Raw genomic sequence first — 22,151 nt, forward strand, 5'->3', positions numbered from 1 at the left:
GCATCCACCATCCGACGCTCCTCAAGGTCGCGCGTACAAAGCATCACGGGAAGTATCGGATTCTCCGTGTGACCGTGTATCATTGGCGAAATGTCACGAGTTCCCGACGCACAGATGCGTCGTTCTGAATAAATGAAAGCGCATGGAGGGGGTTTGGGGAAAGCAGAGGTCAGGCTGATTACTGCTGTTATTGGCTGAAGCAAACCAAGGGGGCATTTTATACGTCAAAGGGCAACGTGAGAATCGCCACGTATTCCTAGTGTGACAAATACACACGAAAATCCTCACCGATAACCAGTGGATGAGAGCGACAGGCGCACGGGCGGATCAAGGTACGTCCGGGGAAGGTAAAGCGCGCGCGCTCCATGCGCTCTTTAATATTTGCGCAAAATGATGACGAGTGTTTTGAGCTAATAACAACAGCATTGCGGTTAACATAACTGAACGTCTGTAATGTCACTCTAGGCGTATGTACAGTATTACTGGAGTAATTCTACAACGAGTTAAGACGAAATGCTTCATCATGTAACAGTCACGAGCTCAAACATCAAACCTTCAGTAGTGTTAAAATGTAAACGTGAATGAATTCCAGTAATCAGGCACCTGTTGTATGTGGGTCTGATGCACATCGAGTTGTTTTTCATATTTGCTCGTTTTGTTTATTGATTCGTTTGTTTGTTTGTTTGTTTGTAGATTTGCGTCCTGTATCATTTCCGTTCTTTATTTGTAATGTGCATGATTTTTTGTTTGTTTGTTTTTTCAGCTTAAAGTGCGTTTGGTATCGGAACCTTCGTGCAAATCTGCGCGTTCTCGACTTGCTGCCACTCCCATTTCACTGGATCATGGAGGGGGAGAAGGTGAGGACGTGCACTACAGACATACACCAAGAGATGTGTAAGAATACATGATTCCAGAGGTTAAATGAAAATGTACTTAGTCGATGGATAAGACAAAAAAAAGTGAATTAAGATTATAGGGAATTGTTTATGGGTTACATCATACATATCAGAGGTGGGAGTAAGTCACACGTGCAAGTCACAAGTAATTCTCAAGTCATGAATGTCAAGTCAAAGTCAAGTCAAGTCTTTTTTTAATATTTGTCAAGCAAGTCTCAGGTCTCAAATTTGTGACTTAAGTCTGACTCGATTCAAGTCATATGACTTGAGTCCCCCATCTCTGTATAAGAGTCTATGTATAAGAGTCTATATATGTCTACACTATCTGTAGGAGCACAGATTGCTGTCAGTTATTTATTTTTTTTTTACATACTACATAAGGTATATTGTTGAATACTATATGATCACTTGCTGATCTTAAGGTGCATTGTCAAACCAGTGTATAAATAGAAAAGTAATAGAAATGTCTGGTCGTTAAACAATAGTCTGATTGTGTAATATCATTCATTTGGATCAGTTAAACAAAACTCTCGTCAAATGCTCAGACTAAAATAATTCTGTAAAGCAGATCTGTCAAACGTTAATCATGTCAGATGTTAATCATGTCACCCTTAATGTGACAAGGTGACTCATAAAATTCAAGTAAAAAACAAACAGAAATGTTCACATTTCTGTTCACAGAACAGAAATGACTAATAGACAATAACCAATAATCTTTTGAGACTTAAACAAATCACAATCAGAGTCATGTTCAGAAGTCAGTATCATACACCTGGGAATAATGACGTGATTCTTGATTTACACCCGAATAAAGATCAGCTGTTTCTCTAGGATTTTCCTGATATCTGCTTTACTTCTGAAGCCCTGGCCCACAATGAGCTTAATAGTATACATAAATAATGCAAAGCCAAAATAGTCAGGTTATATCACTTTATTTTCATTTTAAAATGTCTTGTTATAACAGAATAATGTGACTATGTAATTACACATTATTCATTTTGGTCATTTTTTGATCATTTGAACAAAAATACTTTATAATCTAATAATTCTAAAACATGAAGTAAATATCTTGTCAGAAAATATTGATGTCATATAATATACAGACCAAGATAAGCAGAATTAAGCCCAAATAAATATCAGCTGTTTCTGTAGGATTTTAATGGCATCAGACTGTCAAGTCAAGTGGTATTAATCACGAGAGGGGTATAAAAGAGTTTCCAAAAAATTAGATCCACCTTGGAAATCTGAAAGACATCGTAAACAAATGGACAAAATGGGGAACCACAATGGCAACATTTAAGGCGTTTCAGGAATATCTGAGAAGTACTGGTCACTTGCTGAATGTAACAGCATCTCTGATATTCTTGACATTTCTGGATATTTTTTTTTTTTTGTAGAGTGGCTAGAGAGCGGTTCTTTGTTTCAATAATTCAAGCCCTCCTGAATCACCCTAAACCATATGACAAAATGGTTCATAGCCTGATGAATCCATGGTAGGATGTTTTGGGCATAATTTTAAAAAATGTTTAGCACAGAAAAACCCAAAAAAACACCATCCATACACCATCTTATTGCCCAAAGAACACCATCCATACACCATCTTCTTGCCCAAAGAACACCATCCATACACCATCTTATTGCCCAAAGAACACCATCCATACACCATCTTATTGCCCAAAGAACACCATCCATACACCATCTTATTGCCCAAAGAACACCATCCATATACCATCTTCTTGCCCAAAGAATACCATCAATACAGTGAAACATGGTGGTGGCAGCATCATACTATGAGCTGCTACAATGTAAAGAAAAGCTTTCAGTAACCTGCCTGCTACAATGTGCTCTGGGTGGTGTGCAAACTTTTGTAATCAGGTTATTGAAAGTTTTTCTTTTCATTTTTTTAGTAGTTCTGTTGGTTTTTACTTAATGTTGGAAAAAACTTGTTATGGTTATGGTTAATTTTTTGTGCATCTCAAAAATCTGCAAGAAATCAACTTATTTATTCATGTTTTGCCAACATTTTTTATTTGTTTAAGAACATGCCATGTTTTTATTCATTTAGTGTTGTAAGTCATGTGTATGACATAAGTTTCTGTTCTTAATTTAAAGGTTTTAACTTTTTTATGACCTATAAACAGTTATTCACTCCATAGCCTGCCTTGTGTTTCTTCCTGTTCATCAGCTGTTACTGTAGAAACACTAATGAAGTAGAACCGTGTGAAGACAATCCTGTTCATACACGATGCTTGGGTGTTAATAGTTGAACCATTGCTAAATAGATACTTGCTAAAATTCATGTCCCTTGCTGAATTTCACCCATAACTGCAATATTGTCTAGTGGTTTTACCTAAATAACATGAAACAAGAAAGAAAATAAGGGTGTAAAGTATGGAGAAGTATCTAAACTTATTCCACAATAGTTCTTTAATAGATCAGCAAGTTTAAAGCCACTAGCATTCTTTACAAGAGCAGAATTCAAAATTTGGTAACATCCTAATTTTCATGAATTTACTTTTTTCTCTTAAACCAAGTTTATTTCTATCTGCTCTCTTTAATGCTAGGGTTTATTTCTAATGCTGTAAGGTTAAATTATGAATATAATAATCATCTGTTGTCAGTTTTACTGCAGTAAGTATTATGTGTGTTTTTTTACACAGATGTATGTAATAGTTACATTAAATAACCAAATTGCAAAAATTCACATCTTAACCAAGCCCAAATACCTTAAATGTAATCAAATATGATCAGTGTATTATTATATAATTGCAAAAATCCAAATCTAAAATTATTAAACTTATTTGTAGAACTTATAAATAATTCTAAGCAATCTAATTCTATGTGTATGACAAATCTGTTTCTTTTCAGAAATAAATGCTTCAAATTAGCAAAAAAAAAGCTTAAAAACTAATAAATAAGTTTAATGATCCTTGTTTATGGTAAATATGTAAGTGGTACACTAAGTATTAAGTATTTAATACTTTAAGTATTTAAGATATTTATTATTAGATTATTTTAAAATATAGATTATTTATTTATTTATTTATTTATTTATTTATTTATTTATTTACTTACTTACTTACTTACTTATTTACTTATTTATTTATTTTTTGCTGGTTTCCATTTAAAAATTCCCAAAATGTATTTATATTTGCATGTAATAAATAAATGAATGAATGAATTTATAAAATGTATAAAGACAATATAATATAATATAATATATTATAATATTAAAAAAGAATATTACAGACACCACATCATAACATTTGTGTATGCAATATGTAAGTCAATACTGAGTCTAAGTCAATGCTGTGCTGGTCACATTTCAGTTCTCCTTTCTTGTCCTCTGTCTCTACTTTTAACTCAATATTCTCCTTTTTCCTCCATTCTTCTCCGTTGTTTAGGAGTTTGCAGCACAGGGCTGTGAAGTTCGGTTTTTCTTTATATTTTTGGAAGCTCTTTGGCTAAAGATCTATCTATCTATCTATCTATCTATCTATCTATCTATCTATCTATCTATCTATCTATCTATCTATCTATCTATCTATCTATCTGTCTGTCTGTCTGTCTGTCTGTCTGTCTGTCTGTCTGTCTGTCTGTCTGTCTGTCTGTCTGTCTTAACTCTGCTGAACAAACTAGCATTCCATCTCAAATACTCTATACTTTTTTGTGTACTTTATTGTTTGGATATTTAAAAAACCTATCATGCAGCATTCAAACCTACCAAAGGGCTTTTTTAGAATAAATATTTTGCCCATATTTCCAAATATTTCATCCATTTTCTTACTTTCTCCAGCCATCTTTACCAGTCCTTCCAGAGGTGGTAAATTCATCCTCGTGTATTTGACACTGCACAGATTTTTCACACTTTAAATGTGATGTGAAGGTGAATATAAGGCCATAAACTGAGAACCTTAGCTTAGCTTTAGGATCATGTGGTTCAGTGGATTTTGTTGTTTCAGCACTATAGCATCCTATTGCCCTTGATTTTTAAGCTGCTCAAATCTTTTGCAGTTTTGCAGGGAGCTTTACATACAAAACCAAACTCAAAGAATTTCAGCACATATTTATTTTATGAATATTAAACCTCTTTAGATCTTAGGCTGGCTATACCTCTGGTCTATTTCAAGCCTTTGTGCTTTTTATTTTTACCAATTAGTTTTCTATTGACATCATTGGAATCATTTTTAATGAGTTTATGAAGTCTGGATTAAAATGATTCAATTCAGGTGACTAGACAAATACACAATAAGAAAGATTAGACCTTCTGGTTACTTTCTATTTTATCCTGGGGGTCCCTAGACCTTCCTTTGTGGACCAAGGCCCTTTTGAGTATTATATTTGTATAATGTTTGAGTTTCTGTAATTTATTTACATCTCTGTAGCAATGCACTACCAAAAAGGCAAGAGTTACTTTATTTAATTTCTTTCTTTTTCTCCTCTACAGAAGGAAGTGACATGCTATCTTCTGTTCTCTCTGTCCACTGCTGTAATCGGTTCCCTGCAGTTCGGCTATAACACTGGAGTCATCAATGCACCTGAGCAGGTAAAAATATGTGTGTGTGTGATCATTTTAGAATTTTATTGTCAGAGTTGTGTGCCTTTACAGGCATAGAGTTCAGACCCAAATGAAGGATTTTATTAACAAAAAAACAAAAAACAAAACAAATAGCTACAGTAAAATACTAGGAATTTAGGAATAAGACATCATGGAACACAGAAACAAGAAACCAGGAGCATGAGCTAGACATAAAAACACAAAACAGAGAACAAATACAAAGTAAAGAACAAACACAACACTATATAGGTATATATAGGAGGCAATCAGGGGAACATGGTGACAGGTGTGTATGGGGCGTGGTGTGGTGACAGTGATGTGGGCGGGACAAGCACAAGTGAAAACAAATTAAACAATAACATAGAAGCCCTGCCAGATCGCCCTCTAGTGTTCAGGGAAAGAAACGTCTAAGCTTACTACTTAAAGGTAAAAAGAAAAATTTACTAGTAAATGTTTAAGATCTATTTTAATCCTATCAAAATTAAATTATCAAAAAGCATTTACTAACCTTTCAGGCAAATGGTCATTTTTTTGTATCCGTTAAATAAAATTCATGCTTTATAAAATATTATACAGTTTATGTGTCTTCAAAGTGATCTTGTAACAGTAATTAGACTACACGGTAATCCAAAGAATAAACCTTGAGGATATGTAAGGGTGACATAAAAGATACACATTTAAGTTATATTCAAGGAATTTTGCAGATACATTTATCCAGAGCAACTTCCACATTGTTCAGACAACTTGAATATAGTTTGTGCAGAGATACATGGAGAATTGGTGCAGTTTTATACAATGGAGATAACTGTAAATGTGGGAAACTGGCTTGATTGGTCTTAATTATTATAGATGGATCAATAATTCTTAAAAAATATGTCGTCTGATGGACAGCACAGATAAAGTTTTGCAGGAAATGTGGGCAGAAGCATTAAATGAAAAGACTAGAGATCCAATCGGTAATTTAACAAATGGAATGGAATCCTTTCAGTAATGGTGACTCAGACATTTAGTCAAGCAATTCCGGGACCTGATGCAATGAGGCATTTAAAGTCAGTGTCAATGTTACAAAAAGTAATGTGAGCAGATGGAAAGAGGCTCAGGTTAGTATAGAGAAAGCCACCAGCATTTTCTGCTCAGCAAACTGTATTCCTGGTTACACTGAGAGAGATACCCTGGAAGTTATGAACTATTCCCATATGGGTTAAGGTACAAAAATCCTGGATACAAAGCCTGGAGACCATTCTAAGGTGATTTTAGTGCTCTGTGATCTGGTGATGTACTGTTTAGTAGAGTTGAGGTTCGAGACTGGATGCAAGAATACTACTACTCTGGCAAGAATTATCTACATTTTATAGTAAACCTGCTGAAGAATATTTGTTCTGCACCATCCAAACAGTTCCTCAGTTCCTTGAAGGCTGTGTTTATGAAATTTAGTGTTTGATGTCCCATCTCTGGAAGGGTTTTTTTTTTTTTGAGTAAACCAGACCAATGCATTTTGGTGTATTACCACGGCGTTGAGTAAGGATTCCTTTAACACCTTTATGATATGGATAAGGGTGCTGGAGTCCTTTCAGGGTTTGAAAGATTATTGGTGTCATATGCAGCCTAATGCATGTAGCTTGTGCACGTACTGTATTTGTCCTTATCCTGGGTTTCTGTGATGGATAATGGGTAAACTGGAGTTAATGGGCTTGGCATGTATAAAGTACAGTCCAGTGGGCAATGTGGAAGGTATAAACATTAAGGAGTCTTTTCAGTAAGAAAAAAAGGACTTAGAAAATCCTAGTAATAATGGATGATCGGTTCTCATCCAGGATGGTTACAGGACCTGGGCAGATGAGAAGTCTTGAGGCCATATTCTGCATTCTGCACATATAAGTGGCAAAGTATGTTTGCCTTTTCCTGTGTAAGCATAAAATAACTAATTTCCCAGAAAAAAACCCTTGTATTTTCCTGGACAAATCACAGTTGTAACTGAGACTTGGGAAGCAATGTTCACATTTCCATGGTGTATTATCACGTGTTCTTTTATGGCAGCAGATGGCTGTTGGCTCTGAATGGTGTGAGTGCCTCGTAGGTGGCTTTGAGAGGCTGAGCTTGTTCTTCTTCTAGTCTTATTTGAAAGACATGACATGGAGGAATAGTCTGGATCCCTTTGCAAATGTATTTTGATTTACAAAATCCAGGAAAAGAAAATTGTAGTCCTGGTTGTTTCAATTTTAGTCAAGCGCTGTTATAAACATTTTCCTAACAAACACTGGATCATACGGAATCATTATACATTAAACTGAAATCATGTAAGATCAGAGAAAGAGCAGGGATAACACAAATGATACACAAATCATACAGTGGCAATTCATTTGGTGTTTCATGCAGGGAAATAAACCAAAGGAAAATATGAATGCTAGCATGCTAGCTCACATACTCACAGCCTCAACTTCCAGCGCAAACTGCAAAACTTGATATGCAGTGCATAGCACTAGCATAATGTGGTGTTTTTACTCATCTCAAAATGTGTAATGGTTGGCAGATCAGGTAATATATTCAGCTATAAATGCAATGCTGTGCAATATCTTTAGCACTTCCTCACATAAGCTTTATGTTGTCATTAAAAATGCATGTTTTCTCCTGTATATGTCGTGCTGATGTGTTAGTCTATATTAATTGTGTTTATCAATTGTCCTGCATAATTTATCAAATCCCATAAATCTGCTTTTATGATTATATCATGGCAGGGATCTGGGGTCATGTTTATGAACCAAGTAAATTATCTCTGTATCACTGACCTTATTATACTGTAGCAATTATTTTTTTCTTTCTGTTTATCAGAAACTGCGCACGTTCTTCAACAACACATGGATTGAACGTTATGGCAAGCCCATCGACCCTGGCGTGTGCACCATCGTGTGGAGTTTTGCGGTGGCTATCTTTAGCGTGGGTGGAATGGTGGGCTCATTCAGTGTTGGTGTCCTTGCCAACAAGTTTGGACGGTCAGTGAGAAAAATCTTTTAGCACTCATGTACTGATTCTTCAGTAGTCTCTCAGCCAATATTTAAACCTGGCCACAAAAACACTGTTCACAAAAAGAGTACACTTGTCAGTTTGTCATTATTATTTATGATAGGAGGCACTTTTGCATCTTTAAACTGAGGCCTGTAACCAGGGACAGTTACTCCAGTTACTATGGTAACCACCCCTTGCTTCCTACTGGTTTTATATATTGATTTATTTCATGCAGATCATATCAAGACACTCACTTGTCACAGGGTGTGGTCTATGAATTACATGCAATAATGTGTATGTGAAATCATAAACTGATACACATTAATACCACATTTCTTCTTCTTTACTAACACTTTTATTAATACCTCCATTCACTTTATCATAGAAAAGATTGTTGTAGAAACTCGGCTGTGGAGCTGTGCTAGTTGAAAGATAATCCTTAAAAACCTTGTCAAGCTCCTAAAGCTTTACAACTTTGTCCATTTTCAAAGCTTAGTCTATGGGCCTTTTTACACCTGGTCACTTCATGTGTTTTCTCTGATCCGATAGATATCTGATTTGTTAAAATTGTTCCATTTATATTAGTCCACATAAATGAGTCTTGGCGAATCGGATATCAATCCGATCTTTCTACTCCTGCACACAATGCAAGTATATTTTCCCTCATCATACAGAAGGGACAGCATTTGCCAGTGAGAGTCTTGTCTTCAGAAACTTCATCCTACATTAGTCAGGGATTCTAATGACTAAGCTGCAAGGATATAAGCTTCAATTCTGCCTTTGACCTAGCTCTGAATTCTAGTTCTGCTCTGAAACCATCTGTCCTAGGAAAGTTCTCCTACCCCTGGACATAACAAGAAAAACCTCACATGCTTCCAGAATAACAGTGGTCCCAAATGAGTATTTAAAACCCCTCTTTTAGATAGGGTCACATCAGTGGACCTTTTTTATTGCACATTTGTTGCCCTTACTACCCTACTAGATGAAAGGTTTTCAGAGGGAATCCACCAAGCTCCAGGGTACCTTAGAGGTGTCCACCCTGTTGCACCTTTGAGTGACAACTGTCATCATACTTTACCAGATTGGATAGACTGCAATAGATATACTGCTGCTTTTTTTTTTTTGGCACGACTGGTCTGCTAACCGCCGTGGCAGCAGTAAGCCCCTCAATGCTGTTTTATTAAGGATTAAGGAAATTTTCCCCAGTAGGTTGAGCCTGTACTTAACCTCATATTCAACAAACAGGAACAAATTGTCATCCCACTGCAAGGACATTTGCTCCAATTCCCAGGAAGCATGGAGCTATGCCTCAGAATGGTAAATGGTAAAAGGCATATCATCCGAATTTAGCTCATGCTGGCTTGACATCAAATCCTTCATACCAGTTTTGTGATGTTGTCAAATCCTAAGTCATTCCGACAATACAGTACTTTTCAGGATGGCAGGAGATAAAAGAAAGTTCCCTGTCTCACAAAGATTGTCTTACCAACTATAGTTTCACAGTTATTTACCAACAAGTTCAGACAAACGGCACAGTGGTGTCATTTGAGATAATGGACATACAGTATGCAACTAGGTACAACAGAACTATGGGTTCACTAGGTTCCTCATTAAGATTAGTTGTCCTAAACCTAAGAACATGGTGAATAATGTTGCAATGTTTCACAGGGAGTTATTCCATGTTTTTTTGGGTGACCATCTTGATCATTATATTCTACTAGTTACAGTCCTTTAGCACACCACCAGATCGCATGCCCTTCAAGTGCATTCAGAGATCATTGGTATAATTATGACTACTGCCTTTTACTGTATTATATTTTACATCCCTGTAACTGTTATTTTAATATTTATTTTGTTGTGTCTTATTTGTTTTAACTGCTATTTCTTGATGAACCCCCTTCTTTGAGTCATCCCTACTGTTTGTTATTTCACACACTCTCATAGTCTTTTTTCTTTTTGTTTATTGCAGACGCAATTCCATGTTTCTGGTGAATATTTTGGCCTTGATCGGTGGAGGACTCATGGGGTTTTGCACGCTTTTCTCTTCTTTTGAAATGGTTATCGCTGGCCGCTTGGTTATTGGCCTCTTCTGTGGCCTTTTCACTGGTCTCACCCCTATGTATGTGGGGGAAGTTTCACCAACGCCTCTCCGGGGAGCCTTTGGGACTCTACACCAGCTCGGCGTGGTAGTAGGGATCTTGATTGCACAGGTGAATCATTTCACATGCCTGCCATTGTGTGGTTTATCATGGAATGTATATAGTTATCTTTCAAAAATATCCTGCTTTATTAATAGTTTCACCCAAATACATAATTTGACTATTAATTTACTGCAACTACAAAGCCATTTAAACTTATAATACAAATTACTTGTACAACATAATCTAATTAATTTAAAATAGTTCTATAATTTACTTTTTTGGACATTTTTAATGCTAAGAAAACCTGACTGTCTGTGACTTGTCTTTTCTAATAATCCGTCCCTTTTCAGCCTAACTAAACTAATTTATGTTAACACATGCTGTCTAAATTTTCTTTCTTGTTGACATGCTAATATTTATATGTTGCTGTGCTTCAAATTAACATTTTGGCTGCATAGATCTTTGGCCTGGAGTTTCTGCTGGGCTCAGATAAATTGTGGCCTGTGCTGCTGGCTCTGACTGTGATCCCTGCGGTAATACAATGTTTGCTGCTGCCCTTCTGCCCTGAGAGTCCACGCTATCTTCTCATTAACCAAAATAAAGAGGAACAAGCTCGCAAAGGTGAAATCTCCTTATCTTAATATCTCATTTCTAATTTTTTTAGTAATCATGCTGATAGCGTGTTTGTGGATTTAGAGAAAGTGTATGACAGGGTGCCGAGAGAGGAGCTGTAGTACTGTATGAGGATGTCAGGAGTAGCAGAAAAGTACGTCATAGTAGTTTAGGATATGTGACAGCAGTGAGATGTGCTGATGGTCAGACAGAGGAGTTCAAGGTGGAGGTGGGGCTACATCAGGGATCGGGTTTGAGTCCCTTCTTGTTTACTATGGTGATGGACAGGTTGACAGATAAAGTCAGACAGGAATTGCTGTGGACAATGATGTTTGCGGATGACATTGTGATCTGTATTGAGAGTAGAGAGCAGGTGGAGGAACAAATGGAAAGGTAGAGGTCTGCTCTGGAAAGAAGAGGAATGAAAGTCAGTCGTAGTAAAACAGAATACATATGTATGAACAAGAGGGAGGGAAGTAGAACAGTGAGGTAACAAGGGGCTGAGGTCAAGAAGGTGCAGGAGTTTAAGTATTTGGGGTCAACCATCCAGTGTGATAAGGAGTGTGGGAAAGAGGTGAAGAGGTGAGTACAGGCAGGTTGGACTGGGTGGAGAAAAGTGTCAGGAGTGTTGTGTGACAGAAGTGTGTCAGCAAGAATCAAAGAAAAGGTCTACAAGACATTAGTGAGCACAACCCTGCTGTATGAGTTAGAGACTGTAGCAGTGAGGAAAAGACATGAGGCAGAGATGGAGGTAGCAGAGATGAGGATGTTGAGGTTCTCTGTAGGAGTGATGAGGATGGACAGGATTAGGAATAAGCACATCAGAAGGACAGCTTAGGTTGGCTGTTTTGGGGACAAGGTCAGAGAGGCTAGATTGAGATGGTTTGGACATGTACAGAGGAGGGAGATGGTTATATTGGTAGAAGGATGTTGGAGATGGAGCTGCCAGGTAACAGGTCAAGGGAAAGGACAAAGTGGAGATATATGGATGTGTTAAAAGAGGACATAAAGGTAATTGGTGCAAGAGTATTGGATGTCGAGGATAGAGTTAGGTGGAAACAGATGATTCGCTGTGGCCACCCCTAACGGTTAAAGCCAAAAGTAAAAGAAGAAGAAGCAACACTAACTTCCATTAATACAGTATATGTGATGTGCAAAAATGTTTCCTGAACATGAAACAGCTCTTAAAGCTAGAGACCTTCCAAATACAGGAAATCTGGAGCTATCAAAGGTTCTAAATTGCAAAATTTTAATTACTATTTTTAAATGAACATTGCTGGTGAGATGAGGATGTTTATAGAATTTGCCCACATTACAAATGAGTGAATATGGGCATATCATTCTGCAGGAGTCTGCATTATCATCCTGTCTCAGGCAGACAGAAGCAAATAATTTGATCACTGAGCAATAAGTATTAAATTACAGAAGGATTATATTAATATTTGAGGCCCTAAAATGTAAAATATACTTCCTCTATAGAGCAGACACCAGACTAAGACTGATGTCCTGGAGCACAAAGAGCAACAACAGGTTATAAAACTTGTACTTTACTTTAAATGTCACTTTTTTTTTCACTCAACCTGATCTTACTGCAATTAACTGTTTCTGTTCAATTTCATATATTTAATGGCATAAGGATTTTATTATTTATATTTTTTCCTACTAATGTTGATGAGCCCTTAAAAAAAATTACATCAAACGCTAAATTATGTTCCATGCTGGAAGTAAAATGCAGTGTGGCCATTACTCTCTCTGGTGTAGTGCTTTTAGCACTGGAGGTAATTTCACTTTGAAGACAATTAGCTGGTTGTGCTACAGAAAAAGTAGCATTGTGTAGAAATGGGAAATGTACCAAAACACTGTGTGATGGTCATGTAAATGAGAGAACTTAATGTTGTGTTGCTATGAATTGTAAAAGCATTTTCCAAAGCTGTATTCATTAATTTATCCATCCATTCATTCATTCATTGCTGTGCAAGTGCAGACCTGCCTAGATCTGATTCTCAAGGTAACTGGCCTTCACATGTACCTGTGTGACCTCTGAAGATAGAAATGGCCAGACACTCCTGATGTTGCAAGTGAAAAACTTGCATGACTAAGTCAGTTTAGCAGTGTAACTCGAGCGTGCACAGTAACAGATGAGCATAAAATCAAAGAAGTTCCCAGGAAGATCACACAATTTTGACATGGGGATGCAGATCTCCAGGGATGTACTGTACAGCAATTCATGACAGCATTTAAAGTATCTCACAGAAGTGAGTACACCCCTCACATTTTTGTAAATATTTTATTATATATTTTTCATATGACAGAATTGTTGCTCTACATAAAGATGGTATAGGCTATAAGAAGGTTGCCAAGACCCTGAAACTAAGCTGCAGCATGGTGGCCAAGAACATACAGCGGTTTAACAGGACAGGTTTCACTCAGAACAGGCCTCGCCTGTTGAGAAGTTGAGTGCACATGGTCAACATCATATCCAGAGGTTTTGTTTGGGAAATAGACATATGAATGCTCAGTCTGTCAGGGCTCAGACCATATGCCACACACTGCATCAAATTGGTCTGCATGGCTGTCGTCCCGTAAGGAAGCCTCTTCTAAAGATGATGCAAAAGAAAGCCCGCAAGCAGTTTGCTGAGGACAAGCAGACTAAGGACCTAATGTCCTGTGGTCTGATGAGACAAAGATAAACTTATTTGGTCCAGATGGTGTTAAGTGTGTGTACTGGCAACCAGGTGAGGAGTACAAAGAAAAGTGTGTCTTGCCTACAGTCAAGCATGGTGGTGGGAGTGCCATGGTCTGGGGCTGCATGAGTGCTGCCGGCACTGGGGAGCTACAGTTCATTGAGGGAACCATGAATGCCAACATGTACTGTGACATACTGAAGCAGAGCATGATCCTCTCCCTTCCAACATGATAACGACCCCAAACACACCTCCAAGACGACCACTGCCTTGCTGAAGAAGCTGAGGGTAAAGGTGATGGACTGGTCAAGCATGTCTCCAGACCTAATCTCTATTGAACATCTGTGGGGCATCCTCAAACAGACGGTGGAGGAGGACAAGGTCTCTTAATATCCATCAGCTCTGTGATGTCATCATGGCGGAGTGGAAGAGGACTCTAGTAGCAACCTGTGATGCTCTGGTGAACTCCATGCCCAAGAGGGTTATTAAGGCAGTGCTGGAAAATAATGGTGAACAAACAATATATTGACGCTTTGGGCCCAAATTGGACATTTGCACTTAGTTGTGTACTCAATTTTTTTGGCCAGCGGTTTAGACATTAATGGTTGTGTGTTGAATTATTTTGAGGAGACAGCAAATTTTCACTGTTATACAAGCTGTACACTCACTAGTTTTCATTGTAGCAAAGTATCATTTCTTCATTGTCACATGAAAAGATATAATAAAACATTTACAAAAATGTGAGGGGTGTACTCAATTCTATGAGATACTGTATGTCAGACATGCTGAGATCCATACATTAACATATGGATTGTGTGGATTGAGTGCTGAAAGTTTGTGGAGTATGCCAATTTGAAGCCAGATTGCTTACAAATGCCAAGTCTTTTTGAATATCACTTTTTTGCATATGATGGCTGCTAAGACATCCTCCTACAAGGGAAGGCTGAAAGCATCTACCCATCCTCTGCATGTTTGCTCTCCTTAAGCCAAAAGGTTAAGCAAATTCTGCCTTCAAGATAGCTAGGGTTATCCTGAAACCTATACTTGAAAAGCCTACACAAGATAACTCAGACATCAAGCAACTAGAGAGTGGCTACTAAATATGCTATTGGTTATATCACTTTCTTACCCAGAATAACAAGCAAGGTCATTCTTCTTGCTTATTGCCACGTGAACTCTCCTGTACATCCTCATGAGCCTTGGAATTAGTGTCACTGTATGTACAGTACAGGTTACTTACCTAGAGGGAAAGTTATATCATGTATTAGGGTCTCCATCTGCTTCATGCAAATTCTCCACAAGTGTCCCACAAGGATCAGTTATGGGTCCTTTTTTATTCTTCTTTTATACCCAGTTTTTCATGTTTATTTACAAATCCAAAGATCTACCCACTCCCACCTACCTGAAGGCACTTAAATCCATGTCCACACTTTAAGCTTTTTGCACTTGACAACTTAGCTTGAGCCACCCTGCCTCATTATACAAGAAAGGCATGCATCAAGACTTTCCCTGTGCTTGCACTCAGGTGGAGGAGTAAACTTTCCCTAGTAATCTTCAGACAAGGAATTTAGACTTACCACTTCAAAAAGAAATTTAAGAAGTACTGCTTATTTTTAAAGAATTCTTGTGGGGCATAATAACAGACAGTAACCTGTTGAACTAGCATGAGGACATAGTAGATGAAGACCACAAAGCACTTCTGTAATGTAAATGTTATCTTGTGCCTGTTTGTCTGTTTGTTCAAGGTCTGTCTTGAAATGAATCTCTAACTGACTGAAGCTTAATAAATCCCCTTTGTACATAGATCAAAGCAATCTGCTCTCTGACTCTGGACTCTGGATTAATTTCACCCGTTTAATAAAATTATTTAAGTTTAATTGTATGATGAATAGGGTTGGCACTCCGTCCAGGGTGTATCCTGCCTTGATGCCCAATGACGCCTGAGATAGGCACAGGCTCCCCGTGACCCGAGGTAGTTCGGATAAGCGGTAGAAGATGAATGAATGAATGTATGATGAATAACATGTCAAACTGATTTCATGTAAAATGACAAACTATAGTAAACAGTCAGAATAACTAACCACTGCTTTATCTTTTAGCATTGGTTCGTCTCCGTGGCAGCGAGGACGTGTCAAAAGACATGCAGGAGATGAAGGAAGAAAGTGTAAAAATGAACATGGAAAAGAGGGCAACCATCGCTGAGCTGTTCCGCACAGCCGCGTATCGTCAGCCACTTCTCATCGCTGTCATGCTTCAGCTCTCTCAGCAGCTATCCGGGATCAATGCTGTGAGTGATACAGACAGCAAATCTCACCAGATTATCTAACAAATAGTCTGTATTTAAAAAGCACATCTGTGTACTTAACTGTGTTTCTTTCAGGTGTTTTACTATTCAACAGGTATTTTTAAGTCTGCTGGTGTGACCAAGCCAATATATGCTACCATCGGAGCTGGAATTGTGAACACTGTTTTCACTGTGGTATCTGTAAGTATACAAGCTTAGCTAAAACTGTTGGCACCTAAATTAATTTGGGTAAATAAATCTTTTAACTGTTTTCTTTCTTTATTTATTGTATTGTATTGTATTGTATTGTATTGTATTGTATTGTATTGTATTGTATTGTATTTGGTCAGCCATGACCTGTTTGCTATCCAACGTTTACTTCTTTTCTCATTTTGAAAGTTTTGTGTTAGAGAGCTGGGATAATGGCAAAAGTTAATAACAAAATGGAAACTTGATCAATGCTTAGACAGTTGTGAATTTCTGTGCATGTGAGGTACAGAGAATGAAATTCTATCCTTGAATAATTTTCTTGACCACAGGTGAAGAAAATTATTCAAGGATAGAATTTCATTCACATATCTGATCTTGTCAGGACTCGCTTGGACATTCTCTGCCGGAACATTAACGTGCGTTGTGTAACGTGTGTTTGTCTTTGCTCACCTGTTTCTAATTGTTTAATTATTATGTCTATTTATTTCCTCCATGTGGCTTCGCGGAGTCCTCGCCTTTTTGTTTTTTGTTTTTTTATTTTATGTACCCGTTTGTTTAGCTGTGTTGTGTTTTCTGCCCAGTCTTGCTTTTGTTATCCCTGCAATTGGGTCAACTGCCAGTCCTGACCCGCCCGCATGTAGGCTTTCTTCTTTTGACAGGAATGCTGACAACAGCAACTTCAGTGGTCAAACTACACAAATTGGGGAATTTGTAAAATGCAGGTTTTCTCTTTGAATGAATGTTTGGAATAACCCTTGGGTAGGGTTAGTCATTTCTTGTGTAGTCATTTTTTTTTTCATGCCCGTATCCAGGCAAGAATTTCAAAAACTTCACAAAGCTGACTCAAGTCTTGAGTCAGATTCTAATCTAATCTGTTTTAAGTAAAGCCAAGTTAAGCTTAAGCACTGATAAATAGAAACTCCAGTAAGGCATGGGTGACTCCAGTAATATATAATATAAGTGAATAAGCTATATTTATTAATCTATATGCTGAAAAGCTAATACACAAAACTGCATATCATCACTGGACCCCAGACAGGTCGTGGCTGACTGACTACACTTTAAGAAGAAAATCCTGTAAATGCATATGTACAGTAGAGCATGCTTGTTTGTTTGTGCTTTTCATGTCACACTTCTTTTGCTTAAAGCTCTTCCTTGTTGAAAGAGCTGGACGAAGGACTTTACACCTCATTGGCTTGGCTGGCATGGCAGTCAGTGCCCTGCTAATGACCATCACTCTTTCATTGGTAGGTTACACTTCATCTTTACTGATGTCATACATTTTATATCCTTTTTTCCAGTGACCATGACCTGTTTTTATTACCTATGTTCCTCACTAGAACTACATCCCATCTCTGAATTATGTCAGCATTGCAGCAGTGTTTGCTTTTGTGGCTATGTTTGAGATGGGTCCAGGACCCATCCCATGGTTCATTGTTGCTGAGCTCTTCTCCCAAGGACCACGTCCTGCTGCTATGGCCGTTGCAGGATGTTCCAACTGGACGGCCAACTTCCTTGTGGGCATCAGTTTCCCAAAATTAAAGGTTAGTGCTGTTACTCTAGATTCTAATGCATCCAACTAATCCTGATTATTTCCAAAAATCCACTGATTTTTTTATTATGACTGAATGTCATGTGGTGTCACAAAACTATTTAATGTTCTCTTTATGCTCTGTACACTGTATAACTCTGAAATCCTGACTGACACTGTCAAAAGAACGGTCGGTGGTAGTTCAAGTGGTCAAGGCTTTGGTTTGTTGATCAGATGGTTACTTGGGGTTAATCCCCAGCACACATCAACCTGCTACTGTTGCATGGACCCCTGAGCATGGCCCATAATCCTCTCTGCATCATGCTGACTTTGCGTTTTAATCCCAACTTCCAAAGTTATATGCAAAGAAAAAAATTCATTGTGCTGTAATGTGAATATGACAAAAATGAACAAATTAGATACAATGAGCTGCACATCCAAAGCTATACATCCAAATCCCGGCTGCTTCCATTCTGAGGTTGATGAATTCGAATAATGTGCCGCACTGTAAGCTGATAACTGCTAAGATGAACAACCATAGAAATATTTTCAATCTTACATTCTACCAGCTTTCTATCAGCAGTAGGGTGCACTGTTTTTGCATTTTCATCTGCACATTTTGCACAAGAAATATCTGAGCATGCTTGGAGACTGCTTTCTAAGGTCGGCACAGAAAAACGCTCATCTGGTGTTTTCTAAGGTCGGCACAGAAAAACACACATCAGTTTGTCACTTTGAGGGAAGCTTTAGCAAAGGAAAAAAAAAATCTTGAATAGTTGCAAGAAGAGTTAGTAGAAAAGCAAAGCTCCAACCCCATGTTTTAGTACATTGTACACTAGCTTTGAGCAGTGTCTCAAGAGGATAGAAGGCTTAGCCTCAGGTCAGCTGCTTAGATAGGCAGTGAGGTCTGGGAAGCTGCAAAAAACAGTGGTCCAGCTAACATAACGTAACAAGCTCAACATGGGTGGTATATTGATACCATGTTAGACACGTAGTGTCAGCAACGCGGCAATTAAAACAGACCCAAATGCAGGATAGGTAAAATAAACTGGATTTATTAACTAAAAAAACACAAAACAGGGACAAAGACACAACAACCAAAGACATGACCAGACTAAACACGAGACGAGGATTCCGCGCCGCCATCGACAACGCGGCACAGTTAAATACACAGATAAATAATAAAGACAATTAACAATAGGGAACAGGTGTGCAGAGGCGGGGAGGAGTAAAAAAGGGTGGGGCAGACATGTGAACACAGAACATAAACAAAAGCATGTGGCCAAAGTCCAGGCTGAGTCCTGACACAAACTTGTCTGTCAGGGGGCTGCTAACTGGGTCTAGCTTACTTCACAAGTTCAGTGATCTAGAGTGAGGGAACTCTGACCACAACTGCAGAGCCTGTAGGGATTAAAGCAAAAAATTAAGGTTACCTGTATCACCGATGGACACAAACTGTTACACCCCAAGGTCTCTGAAAACTTATATGTAGAAAGTGAGAAGAAACTAGTGTCTTTATGAGAGTTGAATCTCTTACTCTCACTCACTCATTTTCTACCACTTATCCGAACTACCTTGGGTCACGGGGAGCCTGTGCCTATCTCAGGCGTCATCGGGCATCAAGGCAGGATACACCCTTGGCGGAGTGCCAACCCATCACAGGGCACACACACTCTCATTCACTACAGACAATTTTTCAGAGATGCCAATCAACCTACCATGCATGTCTTTGGACCGGGGGAGGAAACCGGAGTACCCGGAGGAAACCCCCGAGGCACGGGGAGAACATGCAAACTCCACACACACAAGGTGGAGGCGGGAATCGAACCCCCAACCCTGGAGGTGTGAGGCGAACGTGCTAACCACTAAGCCACCGTGCCCCCCTTGAGAGTTGAATCTAAATAAACCAAATTCTTTGTCTTCTGGTCTGGTGAATTTGTTTGTCTTGCTGAATCAACCTGAATCTTGGTGGTTAGGTAAGGTGAAATGCAACCACCAAGCTACTGGTTACATTTATTTATAGTGCATTTATTAGGTATTCCAGAACAAAGGCTGGAAATACCATATTATTATTTGTACTATATAGTATTGTCATTTTATATTTGAGGATTATGTAAGTGAGTGTGGTTTTGTTGTTTGGAGTATTTTTAACATCTATGAATCTTACTTAAAGGAACTGTGCGGGCCATATGTTTTCATTATCTTCACGGTCCTACTCGTCTTCTTCTTCATCTTCACATACTTCCGCGTTCCTGAGACCAAGGGTCGAACCTTTGAAGAGATAGCTCAACTCTTCGGCGGGGTTCCTCCACCAAGCACCAGTCTACAAGAGGTTGATGTGGTCACAGGGCCTAGCTCTACAGCAAAGGAGAAAGTCCCACTGGTGGCAGCAAATTCTGAAGCAAAGGAGACACCAAGTTCTTCTGGGAACATGGCTTCAGGAGGTGTGACTGGTGAGGAGAAACCCGAGTCTGCAACACAACTAGTTACATCTACCGCAGAAGACAAATCGAATATTACTCTCCAGGAAAGTGTTTAGTTAAAACTGAAGGTTATTTATTTATTTATTTATTTATTTATTTATTTATTTATTTATTTATTTATTTTTGATGTTAGATAGACACTTTGTCCACAGTGTCAGTAAAATGTATTGAAGTCATTGTTCTGTTTTGATGGAGCTAGTGCAATGAAATCCTCACATATTACTTGGATTGTATTATTATTGGACTGGTCTGGACTGGAATTTTGAATTTTTAGTACTTTTAAATTCAGTTTTCATTACAATGTGCATATTATACATAATGAAACAGGTTTAGGTTTAAAGTAATTAATTAAATTTAAATAAAATATATATATAATTACATAATTAGTTTATAACAAAATTAGTTTGAAAAAAGTATTTAGGAGCTTAAAAATGAATATAGTTGCTTCAGTAATGGAAGTAAGCACTAAGTAGTAATGCTTTCACATAATTGAGAACATAATTATCCTTTAGTGTAGAATGTGGCCTCGACAAGTGCAAATGAATTCAAAGTACAGTAACCGCTCCTGCAAACAAACTATTAATTCATATATAGGTTATTTAAAATTCCCAGACATACACATAACATGTTTCTGAAATATTTTGTGTGAAAAGGTAGAAAATTGTTACTTTTTCGTCTTATTGTATAAGCGTTTTTGTGCTGCACCAATTGAAATGTTTAAAACTGAGGCAGTTTAGAGGGATTTATGGTACCGAAATGTAAACTTCACCTTGCTTGCTTAGTGATGTACTTCATCATCTGTGTGCACAATAATTAATTAATTAATTAATTTAATTGTTTATTTATGCCTGCATGTAATTGATTTTTTAAAATTATTTTTCTTGTTTGATATTTTGACCATCAGATATATTTGTGTAAAATGAAATGTATTTCTTGCTGTGCACTTTTAAGGTCCAAAAGAGCATTGAAATATCTAGCTTTTTCCTGTTTCTAATGTCAAAAGTGTGATTATAGTATGTCTTGTACCGAGGTGATGCTTACTTGTTTCGATGATGTGCAATTAATGTATCTGATTTTTCTCCTTGAAGGTCAGATAATGTGTGTGTTTTAGGTCTGTGTGTGCTTTCCACGTGAAATCAGGGGGCTAATCAACAAACTATGTGTTGAGAAGTAATTTTAGAAGCCTAAAATGGAACCAAACCTTTATTTTTCTTATGCCATACACAGGGGTCTAATCCCATGTTCTTATACAGAAAGTGCCAGTGTGGCTGCAGGCTTTCACTTGTTTAATCAGTTCAGCAGCCTTTCAATCAATAATCAAGTGTACCTGCAGTTCGGCTGTAATAAAAATCTGCAGTCATATGCAGCTCTTTCTGGATAAAACAAAGGACCCCTGTCATAGAATGTAAAGAATAATATTACCAAATATTACTCATATATTGCCATCACCCCCTACATTAGTGGCTTCACTGTAAACACCATTTAGTGTGCAAAGCTATAGAGGTATTTTGATATAAATACATATTTTAAACTTTAATTAAATGTATCTATATTTGAATTTTTATTGGTGCTTTTTCTTGATGATTCTTTTGCTGCTTCCTCTACAAGACATCTGACAAGAGAAATTAAGATGGAAGAATATATAATAATTTACATATATAATAGTAATCATAATATATATATATAAAATTATCTGATTATTTTTTCCCCTCATTGAAAACAGAGTGTAACAGATTGTCCCTCTTATTA

General features: G+C 37.7%; 1 protein-coding gene across 1 annotated transcript; it reads left to right on the forward strand.

Moving 5' to 3' along the window:
• Positions 1-22,033, forward strand: slc2a3a (solute carrier family 2 member 3a). The gene is made up of 11 exons (XM_060865856.1): positions 1-332; positions 764-857; positions 5,344-5,442; positions 8,284-8,444; positions 10,427-10,667; positions 11,057-11,219; positions 15,994-16,181; positions 16,275-16,379; positions 17,537-17,635; positions 17,729-17,932; positions 20,093-22,033. Exons 2-11 carry the CDS (start codon positions 843-845, stop codon positions 20,456-20,458), a joined length of 1,641 nt encoding a protein of 546 aa, XP_060721839.1. The 5' UTR covers positions 1-332; positions 764-842; the 3' UTR covers positions 20,459-22,033.
• Positions 22,034-22,151: the final 118 nt, after the last annotated feature.

The sequence above is a fragment of the Tachysurus vachellii genome, chromosome 3 (assembly GCF_030014155.1).
Source record: "Tachysurus vachellii isolate PV-2020 chromosome 3, HZAU_Pvac_v1, whole genome shotgun sequence".
NCBI classification, from domain to species: domain Eukaryota; kingdom Metazoa; phylum Chordata; class Actinopteri; order Siluriformes; family Bagridae; genus Tachysurus; species Tachysurus vachellii.

What these genes read in the sequence shown, in the direction of transcription:
- slc2a3a (XM_060865856.1), top strand. An exon ending in CTTGCCAACAAGTTTGGACG is followed by an intron (nt 8,445 to 10,426) that starts GTCAGTGAGAAA and finishes TGTTTATTGCAG; the next exon opens with ACGCAATTCCATGTTTCTGG. An exon ending in AGCTATCCGGGATCAATGCT is followed by an intron (nt 16,182 to 16,274) that starts GTGAGTGATACA and finishes TGTTTCTTTCAG; the next exon opens with GTGTTTTACTATTCAACAGG.